We start from the raw sequence: 20,975 nt of genomic DNA, 5'->3' as shown, positions 1-20,975 counted from the left end.
GACAGTTTTCAAGAGTAGACCAATAGAGGCCCTGGGTTTCTCTTCACATGTTTGTGACCTTGCGTTGCATTGGTTGTACGAGCGAATTATGAGAGATCCTGATTTATTGACAGATATTCTAGAATTGTCAAATGATTCGCCCGAGATGGATCTCAGTGTCCACCCGGAAAGACAAAGATTTCCTTTCTGTATCGTTTGGACTCCGTTACCCATTCTAACGTAAGTCATTCTAAATGTGTTCTTATCATAACCTCGATTCTACATATTTGATATTTGTCAGACTAATGTTTATTATTATACAATACATTGACATTAATCGTAAAATGTGGAAATAATTCGTGAAATATACGAATTTTTCATTTAAGTCAAAGTTAATCATGCTAAATAAATTATGGAGTTTATATAGTTAATATAATTTACTTTATTTTCAAGATACATTCTACCTTTTATTGGACACATGGGCATTGCAACGTCAACAGGAATAATAAGGGATTTTGCTGGTCCTTATTATGTTTCTGAAGACAACATGGCATTTGGTAAACCTACCAAATATTGGCAGCTTGATTATACCAAAGCCAAAGGAGGTATACAAGGATGGGATGCTGGTGTGGCAGAAGCTAGCGAAATTTATAAAACCAGAATGGTAACGAAATGAGAAGATAAAAAAAGCTCTTATGTTTGCAATGCAAAATTAACTTTCTTACAGCATAATTTGTGCTGTGATAATTGCCACTCACATGTGGCAAGAGCTTTGAATTTGATGTCGTATGGTAACTCGAACAGTTGGAACATGGTAAAACTTGCATTACTTATGTTACTTCATGGAAAATACGTCAGGTAAAAACAATATATGTGAAAAAAAAAATTATGTATGTAATTTCTGTTATTAATAATTATTTATTATGTTCATTTCAGTATTCTAGGTTTTCTTAAGACCTGGTTACCTTTCTGCATATTTGTTACAATTATACTAGTATTAAGTTTATGTGTATATTAATTTAAATCTATATATATTAATTACATATATCGCTGCTTTAATAGAAAAAAGATATCTCAAAATTAGTAACTTTTCAGAGCACGTTTTAATTTCTAAATTGAAAAGTTTTAATTAAGATAATGCACAACTTCATTTTTCACCATACTTTCAATTATACATATATTTCTATTATACTTTCAATTATATGTATTTAAAATTATGTCAGGATTTTTTGTAAATTTGAATACTGCACTCTAAACGAATTTTTTACTTATCACTTTTTTTATCAGCAGCTATATATATAATCAATTTATAATTAGAATAGATTAACATGTCAATTTAATATATAATTCTATATTTAAAATATATAATCTTTTCTATAAAATCCTATGAGAATTTAACACAAGAATAAAAACATTTTTATATATAAATATAGTTTTTCTGAAATAGCAGTTTTTTTTTATTGCAGCTTCAGGTACAGATTTTTTATTTATAAAGAATTTCGTATGTCCAGAAAACTTTTGAAGGGAATCATGCAATGTTCTATTAGTATATAACATCTACCTACATTTGTTGCATGTTTTAAATATAATTTATTTAATTTTTACAACTTAAAATACACATATACATTAATTATGTAAGCATTATGTAGTAAAATTAAGTTTAAGATATACGGCTATATCTGGCATCTATATATGGCTTCTCATAACATTATATTATGTATGCTTAAAAAATTAATTTTTACTATTTTTACATTTTCTTTTATATAATCAATACAACTGTCTTCTTTTTAAAGCATTTTTAAAGCTTTTTAATAAAACATGTAAAATCAAATATAGGCTTTAATTACATGTGTAGTATTGTAACAATAATGGCAATGACACTTTTCCTTATGTGCAATTTAAATATAAAATATGTAAAAAATAAATTTTAATTAGTTCTTTTTTTTGTAATTCAAGTCTGCAAACACAAATATTTAATTTTCTTAAAAATTAAATATTCGTGTATTAATTATTCTTGTAACTATTTAAAATGTCACGTTTCTATTTGTTCTTATATGAAAAATAGGAACGTTTTTTTTTTCGTGAAAAAAATGGTCTGTATAAAATAGAAAGATCAAATTTAACTGCTACGTTTTCTATAATAGTGATACACAACCTTTTCTTAAGGGCCATCTTCAAAGGAATATTTTCACGTGTTTACTTCGTTTGCATAAAATAGAAAATATAATTTTATGGCTGTGAATCAGAAGACCACAAGGCCGCAGGTTGCGCATCATGCTATATTATAGCATTATTATACTATGCGATATTTGCTTTTTTAAAATGAATTTTATTACATGTGTATATAATTAAAAGATACATGTGTATACATCTAATAGCATTTTAGAGTTTATATTTGGATTGGATTAATGCTCTACTATTGACATATTCTATCAATCGGAGAGCTAAGCAATCATTAATCCAACTCAAATCAGTGCGAACTCTTACGGGCTATAAGTTTGATTTGTAAAATTTACATTCTCATTACATATATAAAAATAAGACTTAAAAAAGTTTCAAGTCAGTCGGTAGTTCTGCTATCCATTTCTGTAATGACTCCAGTTTCAAGAGAGAAATCATAATTGTAATTCTGATTCTCTAATCTTTCAATGAAAGACATTATTTCGCTAATTCGTAGACTGTCTATCTCCAAATCACTATTCATGTTACTTTGCAATTGTTTACATAACTTAAATGGTACATCACTTAGATAATGTGGAGCATCAAGTTGTTGAGTCAGTTTTGGTAAATTACCATCTGATATTGTAGGGTTCATTGCCGTTCCATCAATAAATGGATATAATCTATTAGGATAAAAAGTATTGTGGTCACCAACATTAGGTGGCAAAGAAGGCCTTCTTCTTTCAATTACTATGAATTCATCCCCCAGATCTGTGGCAGGTTGTTCCTCTTGCTCATCCCTTTCGGGAGGTGAATCCTTATGCTTCTTTTTGCCAAAGAGCCAAGACATTTTCTATAAAGTATCTTTACTTAAAAATTTGTTCTAATTCTTTGTTGTAAATAGATAATTGGGTAATTCATAACAAAAAACTTACACAGCTCGAATGACCTTAACCTCAGGATCACGATTTCGACAACATATGTCAAAGTTAAGGTCATCTGAGCTGTGTAAGTTTTTGTAAAGAACAAATATAATAAATTGAACAAATATAATAATTAATCTACTATGCAAATTAATCTATCAGAGAAAGAACATAAATATAAATAAAGTTCTATGTGTTGATAAAACATCAACATATGAAACTTAATTTATATTATAACATATTATTGTAGAACTATAAGCACTTCTGAAATACTGTCTACAAAAATCATTTTTAATTTTTACAAGCGGGTTTTCGACACGGTGCTTTTCGTCAATCTAAATCTCTAACTTTTAAGTTTACTAATGTCCGTTTCCATCAATGTAGATTAAATTTAATCTCGGTTCAATTTGCTCTTCGTCTTTTTCCAATTCTAAAGATTAGAAAAAGACGAAGGGTAAGCTGAATCGAGATTAAAGTTAATTTACGTTGATGAAAATAGATATAAGGCAAAGTAAGATTCTTTTTCTTAGAGAGAGAATGGCCCCAACTCCTATCACAGAGTCGCTGTGGCCAGAATCGAAACAGCTGCCCTATGCGACGAGTATAAATAATAAAAACTAATTAAAAATCAGGGTTGGCAAACGTTACTTTTCAGTTACTTTGCCATTATTTTTTATAATAAATGATTTGATGACAATGTTGTAATTTTTTATGACGTTAATTAAATAAATACTAAGGTTGTACTTAAGTTAGAAAAGATACTTTGAAAAGTAACTCGTCATCAATACGCGAATTTTTTTTTAAATAACAAATGACTTTTTCAATCTATTACAAGTAACGATTGACTTTTCTAACTCTGATGTTACCGTCATAAAAAATTCACAATGTCATTAAAAAATCATTATAATAAGGCAACGATCAATAAAGTAACGGCGTTATTTACCTGTTAAAGAATAACGTAAAAACTTTAGTGAAAATGTAGATTCGTGAGTAACGTAAAATTAAATGCGCGTTTAAAGTCGATCACACTTTCCAAAAATATAGATGACATGCAGCACTCGTTACTGCTTGCGATGAACTCTCTGGCAAAGTAAGATATTGCCTTACAAAAATTTTTCAGTCTTTGAAAGGTTAAACAAACTACATAATTGTAGTGGAGAAAAAATGCGAATTGTTATAAGATGTATATAAGGGAAAATTGCAGGATTTACTTACATGCAGGTAGGTTAAAAAAAAAGCGCACTTATATCACATTCAATAAATGGCTCATACCGTTTATATCTTCTTTTTTATTACTGCACTAAACTGCACCAGAATTCTCTTTCTTGTGTTTTCGTCAAATATTAAATATATATCTATCTCACTTTAAATTCCAGAAGTGCATTAGTTCAGCCCAGTTCAGTCACAAAGAATAGACCTCATAATGTTTACTTAAGTATTGTTCGTTTTCTCTCAGGAGCTGCTCGAGATTACTCTAAACGAGCCCAACTTGAAATCACTTGAAATGTAGGATTCACACTACGACATTTATCATACGATGTCCGCCATTCATCGTTATGATTTACGGGCTTTAATTGGCTGATTAATTCATTTACCAATTGCATTTTAACTATGTTACCGATTACATCGTAGGTCTGTTCACGTTGTTTGTACTTTTTGCATTCGGCATCTTCGCTTTCTCTCTTTTCAACGCCCAAATATGTATCTATCTCATTTTAAGTTCAAAAATTTTTGGGGATTCAAGCAAACAGATCTATAGCTCTAGGCTGCGTTCGGATTCCCACCCGGGTGTTCCTCGGGTGTCATGTCATCTTTGTTTAACGTTCGATGAACAACAAGGATGATATGACATCCAGGAAGCACCTCAGGTGGAAATCCGAACGCAGCTCTGTATGGCCAATTGTAGGGACTTTCCAGACGAAACAGCTGATTGCTTTCGATCGCACTGTCGCCACTGTCCGATCAATGGCATCGTCCTTGCCCCTCGATAGTCAGTCGGTAAGTCTTAGTCACTCTTGTGGTACTTGATAATGATTAGTGATCATCAATGAATTCATCACTGTCGTTAGTGATGGTTGCGAAAATGCAGTAAGGATTAGGCGATTTTCGATAGATATCGCCAATTGTGACATTTCAACAGGTTGTCAGTACTTGATTGACTCGCGGTAATTATTCCCCGCCTGGTTTCATATCCATGCGATTATTGTCAGTTTCTCGAAGGTATACATAGTATATGCATACCTTATCGTCAGCAGCAACAGCACCTTGTGACTTGTGACATTTTACCGTGATGTAGCAGACTCCTCTAATCGCTCTCAATCAGCTCCCCTCGCAAGTTTAATGATTACGAATAAATTCAATAAATATGATTTCATGTTTATTAGCTCGTCACGTCAAACGCATCCCGTGATCTTACCTCAATTGGTTTCACCTCACCAGTTTTATGTTTGACGTATCGCGTCAGGTAGTCGTAGTTGTCAAGTTTGTCAATGTATTGTGCGGTTACCTTTATCCGTTTGATATCAACTTGTATATTTCAACTTGGAATGTAATTTACTGTTGGAAATTATCTTTTCTGCTTTGGACATTGTTCTGGACGTTGACAATCCAGAGACATGTGACAGACAGTATTTACTTTGAAACAATTACTCTGACATTTAATTTTCTAAGCCAACTCTTTTGTAATAAATTATATATTTTCTTTCTGGTTTGTGACAAAGTTATGTTTTGGTTAGTTTGGTTGATCTCAGAAACATTAGTATTGAGCAATAAAATATATAGATTTTATTTATTGCATTGGTAATTATTTTCAGATTGTCTGCAAAGATGACCGCAGGAACCAGTTTAGTGGTACCCATAGTGCTGTGGGGACGTATAGCACCAACCCATTGTATTTCTTGTGTCTACTTGTCTCGGGATCAAAAGACTTTGGTAACAGGATGTTATGATGGACAAATATGTCTGTGGCAAGTGGATCCAGAAACATTAAAGGTATATACATAAATAATAAAATAATAAATAATAAAATTGCAGAAAGCTTAATCTTTCATTCATTATTGATTTGTTAAAATGGTTTTTAATATAGATGACTCCGAGATGCCTGTTGGTTGGACATACTGCTCCAATAATGTGTCTCAGTCGAGCTAGCGTCGTAATGGAGCAAAATTTCATCGTCAGCAGCAGCGAAAGTGGAGAAATGTGCACTTGGGATTTAGTCGATGGAAAGTGTCGCGAGGCAGTGAAGCTTAACAGTGTTCATACCCAAATGTTGCCCTATGTTTCCGCAGGTGGAGAGGATGTCAGATTATTTTGCTCTGGGTAGAAATAATATTAGTAATATATATGTTACAATATTAATATCGCATTTATCAAGAATACATATATATATATATACATCTTTTTTTTTCATTTCAGATACTATCCCGAGGTTTTAGTGATGGACCCGTTCAGTTTAGAAGTGCTGTTTACCCTGAGTTCCCGCGTCAATCCAGACTGGATTAGCGCCTTGCACGTTTTGCGGCCGGCCAAACGGAAAGGTCGGTTCTACGTGCATACAAGTTAGTTACACTCCATCACACCTACGCTTTATACCATCAACAGCTACCTTTTTCAATTTCACTGCCAACAGATACTGTATAAAGAGAAATCGCAATGTAGCTTGAATTTGTCTTTAAAGTTTAGCGCGAGAATTTTGGTTTGAATCTCTTATCTATTGCTATATCTAAAATTACTTTCTTTCTATTTCTAATAGTTTTTATATATAGTCAATACTCAATATTAAAAAAAAAAATTCAATAATACGCGAAACAGTATCTCTTGGTGTTTCATTTTGTAAACTTATGTGATCCTTTTTAAAATTTTAAAGAACTTTAAGTAAAGAACTGTGGATACTTAACGGTAAAGTTTCTCCTTTTCGATTGTGTCTTCGATTGATTTTTGTATCTGATTTGAATGAAATTAAGTTGGATAATAATTCTTATAATGATTAATGATTATACTAGTATGATTTTAAAGCAACTAACAGTATTTGAGGCACTTGTACAAATGTTTCTTTTGTACTTAAAATTTTCTTAGGATTTTCTTAGGATAATCTGCTATTTTACTATTCTTTTATTAAGCAATTAACCTCAAGAAGCTTTATGTTTTGGATATAAACAGGAACTGTTTTTTTTTTTATCAATATATCGAACTATTATTTTTGTATAATCTATTACTCAATTTTACGCGCGCGAGTAAAGTCATTATTGTATCTAGTTTGATAGTAGCAGTTTTATATATCTAATATTTTTGGATTGATCACTTAATAACAGTTACATTGTTGCAGCATGTTAATGAAACCGGACACATACGTCAGCGCTAATGCGTTGGCAGTCGAGGCTGTATCACTTTTTTCGTTTATTTTTTTTTCTTAATCATGGTTCACACATTTCTTTGCACATTATCAAACAATATAATCATTAGTATTTTAACTCGTTTCATTTTTCTTCTTTTTATATTAACATAGTACCCATGAAACTATCCTGTTACTCATATATGAATGTCATCTATATTTATGCACATTGCATTTCATTACACTTTCATAACACTTTCACCTGGTGTACTATGTTTCTATCTCTATTCGTAAGTATATAAATTTGTGTGTGTGTATGTGTGTGTGTGTGTGTGTGTGTGTGTGTGTGTGCGCGCGCGCGCGCGCGCGTGTGTGTGTGTGTAATATTATAATATAATCTATACGCGTGCAACATTTAAGTTGCGCGTTCTATGTTATTGATAAATTTAATCTCCCGTACCATTGTGACAATTAAAAACATATAATGTTTTAAATCATATTGAATACTTCTTCAAACTGAACAAAAAAATTATTTAATAATTGAAGAATATTTTTTCTATCCCTTTTTCTATCTTGTAATTTATAAAATAGTTTTGGATGAAGTGTTTACAGCTTTAAATGTAATTCGCCCTAAAATTAATTTCTAATTTTTATTTAGCACTATTTATATTTATAGTAATTATGCTAGAATGTTAATTGATAGCCAACATTTTCTTATTAATTGTATGTGGACTCATAAAATATATTATTATATGCATAAAGTCAGACTAATAGTAAACAAAGGCCTTAAAGTAAATATTAAGGACAGGACGGACAGTAACAAAAAATATCAATATCCATTAATTGTACATATTAATACTCTTTTAATCATTAAAATAAGATTTCGCTTAGTCAAGTCAAATAAATCAAGTACACATAATTTTTCTGCATAACTGGAATTAAGCATGACTTCGCTGTAATTTAATGCGTATTGCTTTCTACTCCATAAAAACATCTGGCATGTCCGCGTAATACGTTATACGTATACAGAATTATTACCGCTTCACGAATATTATATTGTGTACCTATGTAGAATAACGCTATCTTTAATCACCTGTGACACTACTTTAGCTGCTTTACTCAATCTGACAAATATTTATTTGTAAATTAATTATATTGATTAATTGAAGCTGGCAAATTTTTTATTATTAGCGAACAACAAAACTGTTCGAATTCCTAACGAAACATTCTATCGCTTAAATTGCTACAATGCTCTCCTAGATTTATTTAACGCGCAACAGGCGCTTCCATTCGTTTAAAGACGACGTTGTGCTGGCTCTGACGACAACGGGCACAGTCAAGGTGTGGACGCTTTTGGGACACGAAAATCGAAACAGCGAGCCTTTATACGAACATGAAAGCAAACAGATCCGTTGCTTGAACGCGCTTGCAATGACTTGCTGCCCTTATAATCAGAGAACAGTGCTGATTGTATGCTCTAAGTATTGGCAGGTAATTACTATTGTACTTATCATCAAATATATAATTAGACTTTTAGTTTATTATAAAAATTAGATTAGGGATTACATCAAATCAGATTAAATAATTTCAAGAATAAAATTTCAGCATCAAGACATTTTTTAAAACGTTTTATGTTAATTGGCATCTGTTATATAATCAAAAACTGCCTTGATACTGCAATATATATCATTGGAATAATTTTATAGATATTTGATGCTGGTGATTTCTCAGTTCTTTGCTCGATAACTGCCCCACGTGGCGAACGTTGGATGGCAGGTGATTTCTTGGCGGCTGATAGGGTTATCCTATGGAGCGATGAAGGTCATGGATATTTATATAAACTTCCAGCAAAGTACGTACTGTTTATCACAACGTACGCGATAAATTTCTACGATAAATGCCACTGATTGTCGAGTATATTCTAGAAATATTTTTTAAACATTTTGATTTTCTTCTCCCTGGTTGATAGTAACGTTGCTCGACAAACGAATTAACTCTCTCTCTTACACCCTCAATTTAATATTTTCAATTGTGACATAACGTAACAATTCGATACGCGAATATTGAATTTTATTGATTAGCACATCCCTTTATTGCTTCTAGGATTCTGGTACAACTTGACAGGTAGTTTATTTCCGCGTATATATAAGTATTAAAATTCTTTTGCAAATAATATCTAACAATATTTTTGTGTGAAAAAAAGAGTTGTATTAATAGTTTAGTAGCATGATCATGGTTACTAAAGTGCACTTTGTTGACTTTATGAAGCAGTTTATAGCGATTAACAAATGCTGAAATAGCGATTTAAATAGCTAAATACTTCATCATAATTTACGCTACATCTTTGAGACGATACATCTTTGAGAAATAATTTCATAGATGTTTCACAGTTGTTATTTTAATCTTTAATACTTTACGTGTATAATAAGTGACATCAAAAAGTGTCGCCAAAATTACTCTGAATTTCTAGCATATATTTAACTGTGTTAGGCGCGTAACTCGAAAATAAGTTCTCTACTTTCAATTATAAGGCTGAATGCTGTAGAAGCACTCGCTGGCAATGCACACATTCGATATTTTATTTTTTATCTTGTTTGTAATCATTTATCATGCGCCTACATATTCAGAGTCACATTATCGTTTACTAAAATCCCGCACATTTAATAACCCGATTTCATGAAATAAAAGAAATAACGCATCCTTTTATCTTCATTATTCCATTTGACTTCTATAAGACATATAAAGATATTTCGAATGTAATTTTTAACACAAGTTGATAATGAAAGAGTATAATTAATAAGTATTAATAAAACAATATAGACTTGAACGATGATCAATTATTAATTAAATATATTTCTTTTATTCTTCCATATGAAAATAATTATCGAGTTCCTCTTTAGGGGAGTTTTGTGGGATTCGGGGTAGTTTAGCATTTGGCTGAACATGAGAGCACAGAACACAACTTTCGTCCACGTACATGAATTAACAATTAACACAATGATACATTTTACGGTGATGTCTTTTTCATATTATTCACATCTACTGCATTCTACGCGGGATCTGGTGTTCTAGCAAGCTGAAGGGCAAGGCTCTCAGCAGGTAACCCGCATTATCACTTGTACATGTTCTTCATACTATTCTCTCTTTTAATATTTATTTTCCTTCGTCTCTTTATGTTATTCATTTTTGTCGTCACTCTCCTTCATCCTTCTCTTGTGTTCGTAAACACAATAATTTGCTTTTGCTCATTCTTCTTTGGGACAAGGTGGTAATAAATTTAGTAGAATAGTATCGTGAATTGAATTACTCGTATTAATGTCACTGGTAAAGTTACAGTGTACAAATTCATCAAATTTCACGTTTTGTTTTAACAAGTTGTATTACATTATTAATGACGCTCCTAAACACCCGATGGTATTTTCATCTTTTCTCATTTTCTCATTTTTATAATGAATATCAGGAATTCTTATTTACATACAAGCCTTTACATACAAGCTCGTACGTATTCGTTTGTATACTTTCGTTATACGTTCTGCAGTATAGTACACGTGAGGCACGCGTGTAATCGTGTCCATCATAATCCTTGACAATCCTTAATCGCAATTCAAAGATAGATAATATAGATGAGGTGAAAGATACGCGAAAGAAGGTAAATGCGAGGAAAAATTATTGCCATATTTCATTACTTATGTTCTCATATTCTGTTTGCTTTAAGTTGCTTTGCACTGTTATTATTAACTGTGCGATTAATATTAATATAATAACGACGTGACACAAAGGTAATTCGTTAAAAAAAAAAAAGAATTTTTTTTGAGAGCAAAATATTTCAGTATTAAAAAAATCAGTGCAAACTTACAATTTGAAAATAAATGGAAGGAGATATATATATTGTATTTTCAAGTTTATAATTTTTTTTCTTTCTAGCACAAAAATAATTCTGACTATTTTCATTTTAAAGTATTAATATTAAAAATATGTGTGCAAATTTTGACTTTTTTTATTTCTACCTTTGTGTATCGTTTATGTTTATAATGATCTAAAAATGCTGTTGCTTTGAAAAGACGTTTACTTGCAGCGTTTGCTTACTAGTAAATCTAGTCAGCAAATAGACACGCATATTTGAAGTTGCAATATGAAGCTTATGCAATGTGAAAAGATAATTACTATTCTTGGACACGTTTTCGTATATGTATCTCCAATATATAAAAGATTTAAATGTTGCATTTGACAATATTCTCTTAACTATGATACATAGAAAACAATGTCCATGAATAGTGTTTTATTTAGATATAGAGATGGAAATAATGAATTTTCTTTTTACAATATACAGTAGCGTCGCGGATAATAAGGACTTTCACACCGCCAGTGCAGAGTATGATCAGCCATATCTGTACTGTACATTAACGCAACCTGGAGATAAGGTAAGAAATTTTTTTCCATATTAATAATAACAAATATTCTTGTATCCTTGATAATTTTATTATACGCATCTTTTGATGTTTCATGTTCAATTCTAAAACTCTACATAATTTCTTCTTTTATTCCTCAAAGTTTCTTTTGTCTTAGAAATTTTGGATTCTAAAGATTGTTAGTCGTAGAATGCTTCGTACATAACATTCCCGATTTGTTAGAATCTTCACTTTTCTCGATTTTTTCTAATTTTGTTTTACGTATTTTCTAACATACACGAATTTTCTTCTTCTGTGGTTCAGCCTCTTTCCTGCCCGCCGGCCATGCGACTAGTTACCGTGCAGCGTCAGAACAAGACCTTAAAATATCTCTTACGCGGAGACAGCGAAGGTGTCGTTATCCTATGGACAGTACCGGAGATGACAACGCAACAACTCGCCCAAATCTGTCAGAACGATGGATCATCACCACCAGCATTGTCACCGACTGTGAAGACGAGCCTCACCGCTGCCTGGGACGCAATGAGGCCGCCTCCTGTAGGGATACTTGATCAGTTGGACACTGGCGATGGTCATGGTATCAAGCTCACCGCTTGCATATACCTGCCTCAGCAAAGTCGGCTGGTCGTTGGTCGTGAGGATGGTAGTATCATTATTGTTCCGGCAACGCAAACTGTAATGCTTCAGCTACTCCACGGCAATCATCAGCAATATGATGGTATCGTATTTTTATTATTTCTTTAATTAAATCTATATTTTAAGTATCGATAATGATGAATCTCTCTAACAATAAGTTGTATACTTATTGTTTCACTTGTACAATAAATTAACACGACACAATATAAAAATAATAATAATAATTAAAAAATAAACTTTAAAATGTAATAACACCATAGCTACAACTTACTTTGATTAATATCAGAATTTTTTTGAATTTTTAATTGTCCTTTATTCAGATTGGCCACCACATCAAGTTCTGCTGGGTCATTCGGGACGAGTAAATTGTCTACTTTATCCTCATGGTGCAGCACCTCGTTACGATCGCACTCATCTTGTTTCTGGTTCTGTGGACTTTGCTGTTTGCCTCTGGGATTTATATGCCGGCACGTTGATCCATCGGTTTTGCGTTCATGCCGGTGAAATCACGCAATTAATGGTGCCGCCCGATAATTGCAGTGTACGGTTATTTGTTTATTTTTATCATAAGAATTTACAATGACTTAATTTAATTAATTTTAAACTGCTTCAATCGAGTGTTGATCCATAAAAAATATCTGCTAAAATTTGCTAAAAATTGATTAATGTTTAATTTACAAAAAGTTACGTATTCTTATTTGTGCAGCCCAGGATACAAAAATGCGTTTGCAGTGTTGCATCGGATCACAGTGTTACACTGCTCTCATTAGCAGAGAGAAAATGCGTTGTGCTTGCTTCACGACATCTTTTTCCAGTTGTAACTATCAAATGGAGGCCATTAGATGATTTCATGATAGTTGGATGTTCAGACGGTGCTGTATACGTCTGGCAAATGGAAACTGGTCATTTGGATCGCGTACTGCACGGTTTGTTTACTCATTGATTTCAACTACTGAATATTTTTCATAATTTTTTAATCTTTCAATACTTAGAATTCTTCAAATTTTTACTTCTTCAGAGTTTTGAAAATACTTATTACGTTATACTCTGTCTTATATTCTGTTATATTTCTATATTTTAAAAATTGTACGTAAAATTCACGCTCGCACGTGGGAATAGCGAATTGTATATTTTTTTTCTTCTAGGCATTATTGCGGAAGAGGTGCTCTACGCTTGCGATGAGAACACTATAGCGGCAGCCGGCGGATCCGCCGCCGGCGGTGAGCTGGGACTAGCTAATCCTGCCGTGCATTTTTTTAGGTAAATGAAATCTTGCTGCACGAATGGTGAGAATCTTGCGTGTTCTTCAGCGAAGTAAAGCCTCCGGGATAACGTTCTCCGTTACAGTTCGTTCGATTTTTACTTCTCAGGGGCTTGCGTCATCGGAATTTATCGGCGATCAGACATGCGACGCAAAGAGGGCTGCATCAATTGCAACAGCTACATGGTGGACATGGTCCCGACCATGGGAATCAAATAAAAGCCAAAGGTTCGCCACTGATGATTCAAGGATTCAGAAGTAACCCGAAAGATCCGGAAAGTCATATTTTATTTTTCGACATAGAAGCGCTGATAGGTAATCATTATATTTCAACTACTATCATTTCTTTTATAAAAATTGAACTTTTTTTCTATCTGTGTAATTCTTCTTTTATTCATTTTTAATCTTTGCACTGTATACTAATTTATATTAGAACACCAGTTGTGATGATAATTTAATTTCTTTTTTCACTGCAGTACAATTACTCAGCGATGAGTATGGTGCCATGTCACCTGGTTCCTTAGAAGCACAAGGACTTATTTCCGCCGCCGAATATCAAAAAGTTGCAGCACTCACTCAATCCGCTAGTCCCGATGCTCATAAGAAAATTGTTGGTAAGGATCTTATCATATTACTCTGAATTATTAAATTATGATAAAATATATTATATTTTAAAATATAACTATTGTAGATAGGTACATCATTTCTTCGCAGTTGTATCCATTTAAGAATAAAGTATTGAAACTTCTCTATTAATCTATCCTTTTGTAGACTTTTTTGGTCGCGTCAAGGATAAGGCGGGTGATGTTGAACGAATATTGAAGGAGAAGGATCGTCACGGTATCGTGTTTTCTTATTGTCCACTTGTTATTGTTCTAGTTGTCAACTTTTTTCATACAGTAGTATATGTTTTAATTCACTGTTTATTATTTTTTCATCCTAGTATCTTAAAATTTTTATGTCTCACATCGTTGAATCTTCTTTAATTCAAGTAATTATGAATTTCTCATAGCAAATTTGGTCGCTATACTAGATATCACTATGGTCACATATTAGTGCATACTAAAAGCTGTACTTAAAATTAGAGAAATTAAACGCATATCATTTCTTTTAACAATTAAATACTCGGTAATATTGTCATGTTATTTAACAGAATGCGTATGTTTATTTCATTATCGAAGTTGAGATTATGTCATTGCATTTAGATACTTTATATAGTAGCTTTTAGTATGCAACTAATTCATTGGTGAGAATGATCTACTTTTCTAATTCACCATCATTCTTTTTTAATTCAAATATAATTACGCCAAACTTGAGATTTCTCATTTTTCTTTAGTAGGGATAATAGTATTAATGTTTCTCATTTTTCTTTAGTAGGAATAGTAGTATTAATAGTTTTTTATAGACTGGTTCAGTTCGATCATCGGTAGATATTTTCTTGTAGTATCTTTCGATTATCGTGCTATCTAAAGACAGATTTCTTTCTGTAGGTATATTGGCTAAAATGAAGGAGGGTGCGGAGAATGTGCATACTAAATTACAGGCCAAAGCGGAAAGTGTCGGCCTCAAGCCGTCGACATTTGACGGCAAAGGTTAGACATGTATCTTTGACAACGACAAGTTTTTATAGTGGTTACAGTGTGTCTCGCACGAATTTATTTTGTATTTTAGAATTCCCATTTACACTTTATGATTCTCATGTCAATAGATAGAAGTCATAGTTAATTTCTTTAAAGCACTAAATAATCCCCTTACCATCGGTCCCTATATACTCTACATTATGTTCTTAACAATTCCATTAGATTACTAAACACTAAGTCGGGAATTATCAAACAAGGAGATGGATCATTAGTACTAAGATATAGCTTTAATTTTATAGATATGCACGCTTATAAAGGCCTGTAAACAGCATTTAATACATATCTTCACTGAATTATCACTTGCTTCTCTTTGATTTAGTAATTGATGCGTCTCTTTCCATTCAAAGGTTATAAACAGGGTGTCTGGTAATCTCATCGTTTGCATTTGAATTTGGCGGTAGGCTAGGAGATGTGTTTATTTGATCTTTAATAATTAATTTCTCGTTAATTATTTCGAAAATCGCAAAATGGTACAGAACTTTTCGACTCGATTTAGTTAGTTCTACTTTTCCACAAGAATACTCCGGTTTTTTTCAGACACCTTGTATATTAGCTATTTATGCACGCGCGCGCGCGTGTGTGTATGTGTGTTAATAGTGAATATATTTTAGGAATTGTATTTGATGAATTTTTACCATTACATTTATATATTTATTCTTTTATTATAATCTTGTTTTTCAGTTGTATTACCTCATAGCTGTTTTTGCTGTTTTGTTAAATATTTTAAAAAATTATTGCACTGTTCATATTTATTTGATTTTGCAGGCGACAATTGGAATAACAGCGACGCGGCGAAGAACAATTTAAAGCGAAATGGTGCATTTAGTGAACCAAATGCAACGATGGAAGTAGCGCAGTTGCTTTTGAGTCTTCTGCATGCGTGGGGCATGGATCCAGACTTGGACAGAGTTTGCGAAGGAAAGTTGGGTTTACTGCGACCTATGGTTCCTGTTTCATTCGGGGTCCTATCGAAAGGAGGTATGTTTTAATGTGAAATCAATGTATATTATTTAAAAATAAACCATCTGCTACAATTTATTACATGTAGTCATGGTTTTAAAACATTTGAAAAAGATTTTAGTTAGTCTAGGCTCTAGTTTCTATTCATTTACATTATATGTACAAATAGTATTCTTTATTTAATGTAAAATATATTTAAAATAAAAAAGTATTAAACATTTTTTGTCAAAAAATATCATATATATATATATATATATATTGCAGGTTATATGTCACTGTTATTACCAACTTGGCAGACGCAGCTCGAGCCAGTCGGTGAACCTGCAACTCAATTGGAGCAACGTTTGCCCGTTGAACTAGTTAGACAAGAGAGACTCACTAGAGCATTTACAGCGAGAGCACATTGGGAATTATCGACAACCTTAACGAGTAATCATTTACTGGCAGTAGTTGCTTTATCGAATACTTTAATGTCGATGAACAATGCAACGTTTGTTCCTGAGCAAGAACGAAATCGCAAGATGCATAGGTAAATTAATATATATTTAACATAAAATCAAACTATGATACAATTAATAACACTAGAATGCAGTTAATCATTTCTAATTGTGTATTTGATTCTTATTTCAATATAATCTATAGCATGCTTATAAAAAAGAAAACTTAAATCTAATTGTACATAAAGATATATGAAAATAAAGTTTGGAAAGTAAATTTTAATAAAACCGATTTTTAAAGGCCGGGTAATAGAGGTGCAGTAAACTGGAATAAGACAGAAGAGGAAAATGAGGAAATGTACACAGTACAACAAGCGCAGATCAAGCAGGGTTGGTCTCTCCTAGCTACCTTACATTGTGTACTGTTGCCTGATAAAGTTGCGGCACAAGGTGGCGTGAAGACCTTCAAACGTCCACAAGTAGAGATGATGGCACGAAGGTGGCAACATCAGTGTGTGGAGGTTTGTTGCTAAACTAATGAGAGAGGGGGGAGGAAGGGGGAGAGGTAGGGAGAGAGAAGATATTCTTAACTTAGAACTAATTACTCGTAACGTTTAAATTAATAAGTAACTGAAAATTGAAATTATTGCTTGTCTTATTTTATAAATATATTGCATTATTCGACAATATTGTAGATTCGAGAAGCAGCGCAAGCTTTATTGCTTGCCGAATTAGGTAGAATGGGCTCAAAGGGTCGCAAAGCGCTTGTCGATAACTGGTCACAGTATTTGCCAATGTACAGTACTCAGGAACCAATCGCACCGCAACCGCAGAGCCAAACTTCACCGGCAGCCGGGAGTCCGGTGCCACCATCTGAGTCGCAACAAGAGGAAGAAGATGAAGAAGAGGAATTAGCCGAAGGTATGTCCACTAGTGAAAGTTTTAATCTAAATAAATAATAAGGAAGATAGATTGTATGTATGTGTGTGCACACAGAGAATAAATGATTTAAGTAATTAATTTGTATAATCTTTCTTGAGTAGAGCTAAGTATAGCTAGAAAACCATCGAGTGTTGCGGAATTGAAACAAAAACAAACCACGGCGGTGGTACTGCTTGGCGTGATAGGGGCTGAATTTGGTCAGGATGTAACTACGACAAACCAAAGAAGAGATAACGAGCAAAGACGAAAGAGCTCGATCGTAGAAGGCTTTGGCATAGGAAATAATAATCTCGCCAGACATACCAGCATGGCGCTCACTCATTTATTGCACGCGCCTCATTCTCCGAAGTTACCGTTGCACACAGCGTTACGAAGAGCCGCGATTGATCTTATTGGTAGAGGATTCACTGTATGGGAACCTTACCTCGATATATCTAAGGTGAAAAGTGTTCTGAAAAAATATTTTATCATAATATCTTAGTCTTTATAAATTTTATTTTGTGCTGTTGTTTAAATAAATTTTGCTAAGATAAAGATAATATTTCTATTTTAAGTAGACTAAATCGAATGAGATATTGGTCTAGTTTTCATCGAAATCTTCATAATTTAGTCCCCACTTTGATGCGGATTAAATTTTATTATGCTGTTACTTAACGATCTTATGAATCAAGTTCTTAGCGCCGAGACACTACTGTGTCTCTTGATTGTCTATTATTTTTAATGATGGAATTGTTAATCTTGTTTATAGGTTCTGTTAGGCCTATTGGAAATGTGCTGTGATGCGGACAAGTTGGTGCCGAGTCTGACATACGGCCTTCCTCTGACGCCGCAAGCCGACACTTGTCGTACAGCACGTCATGCTTTAACACTAATCGCTACCGCTAGACCAGCTGCTTTTATCACTACAATGGCTCGCGAAGTAGCCAGATTTAACACCCTCCAACAGAATGCCCAGACCTTAAACGTTAATCTGGGTGCAAGTGTCTTGACTAGGGCAAAGCCAGAGATTCTTAGGATTGTTGAACAACTAATTGACAAGATGCAGAGTGAGATGAGCGATCTTCTTGTAGAGGTATTAATCTAGTTTTGTTTTAAGAACAAAGCTAATTATTAGGAAAATAAAATTTAGTCTGTACGACGATTATATGTATACAAAACAACAATAATATATCTATATTTATTAATTTGTATTTAATTAATTATGTTTGCAGGTAATGGACATTATTTTACATTGCCTTGATCCAGGTCATCTTAAAATGAAGCCTTTGAATGAAGTATTTCCAGCAGTGTGTAGATTTAATCAGGTAAGTCTTCCTTTCCTTTCCACAATTAAGAATTTTTTTATGAATAAAATTGTTGCTATTTATGATTCAATTTTATAAGTTGTAATTTTATGAGTAAGGTTTTATTGTTTATTAAAAATTTGTCAAGCTAAATCTTTTATTATTTTGAATATTTGGATCTATATTTCACATCATATAAACCGCTTTATTTTTATAAATTTTTCACATTAACAGGTCAGTCATTGTCCAGCAACACGCAGAATAGCAGTTGGTGGTCGCGGAGGACAACTAGCATTATACGAATTGCGAGGAAACGTCAAATGTCAAACTGTCTCAGCTCACTCGGCACCAGTCACCGCATTAGCGTTTTCACCAGAAGGGAAATTTCTCGTTAGTTATTCTTGTTCTGAGAATAAACTATGTTTCTGGCAGGTAAGTATGAACATAAGAGATTTTAATAAGATGTGTTTTGCTATCTTGAAAACGCTGCTTGATCGATTATTTTATGATTTTCCAGCAAACCAGTAGCGGCATGTTCGGCCTGGGCAATTCGCAGACTCGCTGCGTCAAGTCCTATAGTACTGCGCCCATCAACGACGTGGCCCGATTGAATCCTATGCGCTTGGCACGGCTGATTTGGATCAACAATCGCACGGTTACCTTAATGCTCGCCGACGGTTCAGAAACGCGCTTCAATGTTTGAACGTTACGCGAGATCAATCTGGAGTTACCAACGGCTTCGTTTGGCAAGCGAAAGCAGCTTGCTCGTCATTTAGGGTCGACTGCATCGATTGAGCTTGGTTTATGCAATGTTCTCTTTGTTGGTAGAGTTTTTACAGGAATACTAAAGATAATTAATAATAGCATCAACACTATTTTCATTTTAAGTTAAAAAATACTATATTTTATTGGTAAATTTTTTTCAGAAGATTAAACATTTTAATAAATAGAAAATAAGCGATATGTCATACATGTATATGACTTAAAAAGTATAAATTTAAAAGTATTAATTTAAAGAGAACACTACATATATAAATCAGGCTTCAGCGCTAACTATTTAGAATTAAATTTTCCTTCTTGTGTTTCTACATTGAGAAAGATAAAAATATAATTTTAAGAGTTGGCTAATCGAAGCTGTAGGCGCGATTTTAGTCGAAATAATTTATGTACAAACCAGGAGTCGCCGATTTCGGTGCACTCATTGGTACTTAATTGATAATACTAGTATTGAATAATTGGATTTCGCGGTATTTCAGTGTATGCACATCATCAGTATGTATGGCTGTCCGGATCCAATTTCGTCGAGGACATTCTCCTCTCTGTTAGATAAAGTCAAGGCTAAGCAGTCCTTATACTTGGCGCTAAATATGCGATGAAAGTATAGATCATCGGCAATAGTTTCCTATTTATAATAAATTACGCGAAGTTAGAGAGATTATGTAACGCAAATTTGTTCCTGTTATCTTGATTTTTGAGTTGACGTAGCTATGAATAATAACTCGCTATTATTTTGTAAAATATAAGTCAAGTTATTTTTGAAGTATCTTCTCTATATTTTGGAGTATTTCCTTAAGTATGTTTTCATTCTAATTTGAATGATTGAAAATTTAAAAACCACTGTTAAAAACAAAATATACGGAACAATCATTGAATTCCCTAGAAAATTTAGTTATTTAGTAGGGAATTTTGAGGATTAATGACATATTTTTTTATTTGTAGTTTATTTGTCAAATAATCTTATCGTACGCGTCGCAAGTAGTATTAATGGATTTATAAATTTTTTTTTAAATATCAAAGACTTAGAAATTTTCCCGATAATCAGTTAACACTGGTGACAAATTGGACAAAATTATCGGGGAGATTATTGACTATTGGCTCCCGCACATAGGATACAGCAATACTTGTCGTGCAGCGGAAGTTAGGGTGGTAACCAATAACTTTTTCATAAAAGCGAAAGAATTGACTATCGCTTGGGGGTATCATGAAATTTTTTTCCGATGGGAAGAGGGGGAGGT

The 20,975-nt window shown here is 33.0% G+C and overlaps 3 protein-coding genes across 16 annotated transcripts; 2 read left to right on the top strand and 1 right to left on the bottom strand.

Annotated features, from left to right (window-relative positions):
• Nucleotides 1-4: 4 nt before the first annotated feature.
• On the top strand, nt 5-1,904 carry LOC105147454 (transmembrane protein 222). The gene is made up of 4 exons (XM_011058470.2): nt 5-219; nt 433-643; nt 707-837; nt 916-1,904. The coding sequence occupies exons 1-4, from the start codon at nt 89-91 to the stop codon at nt 995-997; spliced, it is 555 nt and encodes a 184-aa protein (XP_011056772.1). The 5' UTR covers nt 5-88; the 3' UTR covers nt 998-1,904.
• On the bottom strand, nt 1,546-4,756 carry LOC105147456 (uncharacterized). Of its 3 annotated transcripts, none has more exons than XM_011058472.2 (2): nt 4,278-4,756; nt 1,546-2,992 (listed from the first exon to the last, which is right to left on the bottom strand). In XM_011058472.2, exon 2 carries the CDS (start codon nt 2,987-2,989, stop codon nt 2,540-2,542), a length of 450 nt encoding a protein of 149 aa, XP_011056774.1. In that variant the 5' UTR covers nt 2,990-2,992; nt 4,278-4,756; the 3' UTR covers nt 1,546-2,539. The 3 variants fall into 3 exon arrangements, with proteins under 3 accessions (XP_011056774.1, XP_011056773.1, XP_011056775.1); XM_011058471.2 differs by having other exon boundaries at nt 4,335-4,756; XM_011058473.2 differs by lacking the exon at nt 4,278-4,756 and adding an exon at nt 4,006-4,144.
• Nucleotides 4,144-20,483, top strand: Rbcn-3B (WD repeat-containing protein Rbcn-3B). 12 transcript variants are annotated; one of them, XM_087405265.1, is made up of 26 exons: nt 4,144-4,283; nt 5,876-6,053; nt 6,148-6,380; nt 6,477-6,619; nt 8,693-8,883; nt 9,099-9,244; nt 9,496-9,516; nt 10,465-10,491; nt 11,723-11,813; nt 12,105-12,519; nt 12,758-12,978; nt 13,144-13,363; nt 13,583-13,697; nt 13,808-14,013; nt 14,175-14,312; nt 14,470-14,538; nt 15,189-15,290; nt 16,104-16,316; nt 16,563-16,827; nt 17,037-17,256; nt 17,431-17,656; nt 17,779-18,116; nt 18,426-18,749; nt 18,889-18,981; nt 19,195-19,392; nt 19,478-20,483. In XM_087405265.1, the coding sequence occupies exons 2-26, from the start codon at nt 5,889-5,891 to the stop codon at nt 19,661-19,663; spliced, it is 4,566 nt and encodes a 1,521-aa protein (XP_087261391.1). In that variant the 5' UTR covers nt 4,144-4,283; nt 5,876-5,888; the 3' UTR covers nt 19,664-20,483. The 12 variants fall into 12 exon arrangements, with proteins under 12 accessions (XP_087261391.1, XP_087261390.1, XP_087261394.1 ...); XM_087405264.1 differs by lacking the exon at nt 4,144-4,283 and adding an exon at nt 4,975-5,060; XM_087405268.1 differs by lacking the exon at nt 4,144-4,283 and adding an exon at nt 5,067-5,227 and having other exon boundaries at nt 6,477-6,598.
• The last annotated feature ends 492 nt before the right edge of the window (nt 20,484-20,975 follow it).

This window comes from Acromyrmex echinatior, chromosome 4 (assembly GCF_024713525.1).
Source record: "Acromyrmex echinatior isolate Ae372 chromosome 4, ASM2471352v2, whole genome shotgun sequence".
NCBI lineage: Eukaryota > Metazoa > Arthropoda > Insecta > Hymenoptera > Formicidae > Acromyrmex > Acromyrmex echinatior.
Note: the sequence above shows the minus strand (reverse complement) of the source record. Positions and strands in the feature narration are given on the sequence as shown.

Excerpts from the sequence above, each read along its gene's own strand:
- LOC105147454 (XM_011058470.2), top strand. The coding sequence starts at position 89 with ATGAGAGATCCTGATTTATTGACAGATATTCTAGAATTGTCAAATGAT. Across the intron at positions 220-432 it reads ACTCCGTTACCCATTCTAAC|ATACATTCTACCTTTTATTG; the intron begins GTAAGTCATTCT and ends TTTATTTTCAAG. Across the intron at positions 838-915 it reads CTTCATGGAAAATACGTCAG|TATTCTAGGTTTTCTTAAGA; the intron begins GTAAAAACAATA and ends TGTTCATTTCAG.
- LOC105147456 (XM_011058472.2), bottom strand. The coding sequence starts at position 2,989 with ATGTCTTGGCTCTTTGGCAAAAAGAAGCATAAGGATTCACCTCCCGAA.
- Rbcn-3B (XM_087405265.1), top strand. The coding sequence starts at position 5,889 with ATGACCGCAGGAACCAGTTTAGTGGTACCCATAGTGCTGTGGGGACGT. Across the intron at positions 9,245-9,495 it reads TTATATAAACTTCCAGCAAA|GATTCTGGTACAACTTGACA; the intron begins GTACGTACTGTT and ends TATTGCTTCTAG. Across the intron at positions 10,492-11,722 it reads AAGGGCAAGGCTCTCAGCAG|TAGCGTCGCGGATAATAAGG; the intron begins GTAACCCGCATT and ends TACAATATACAG.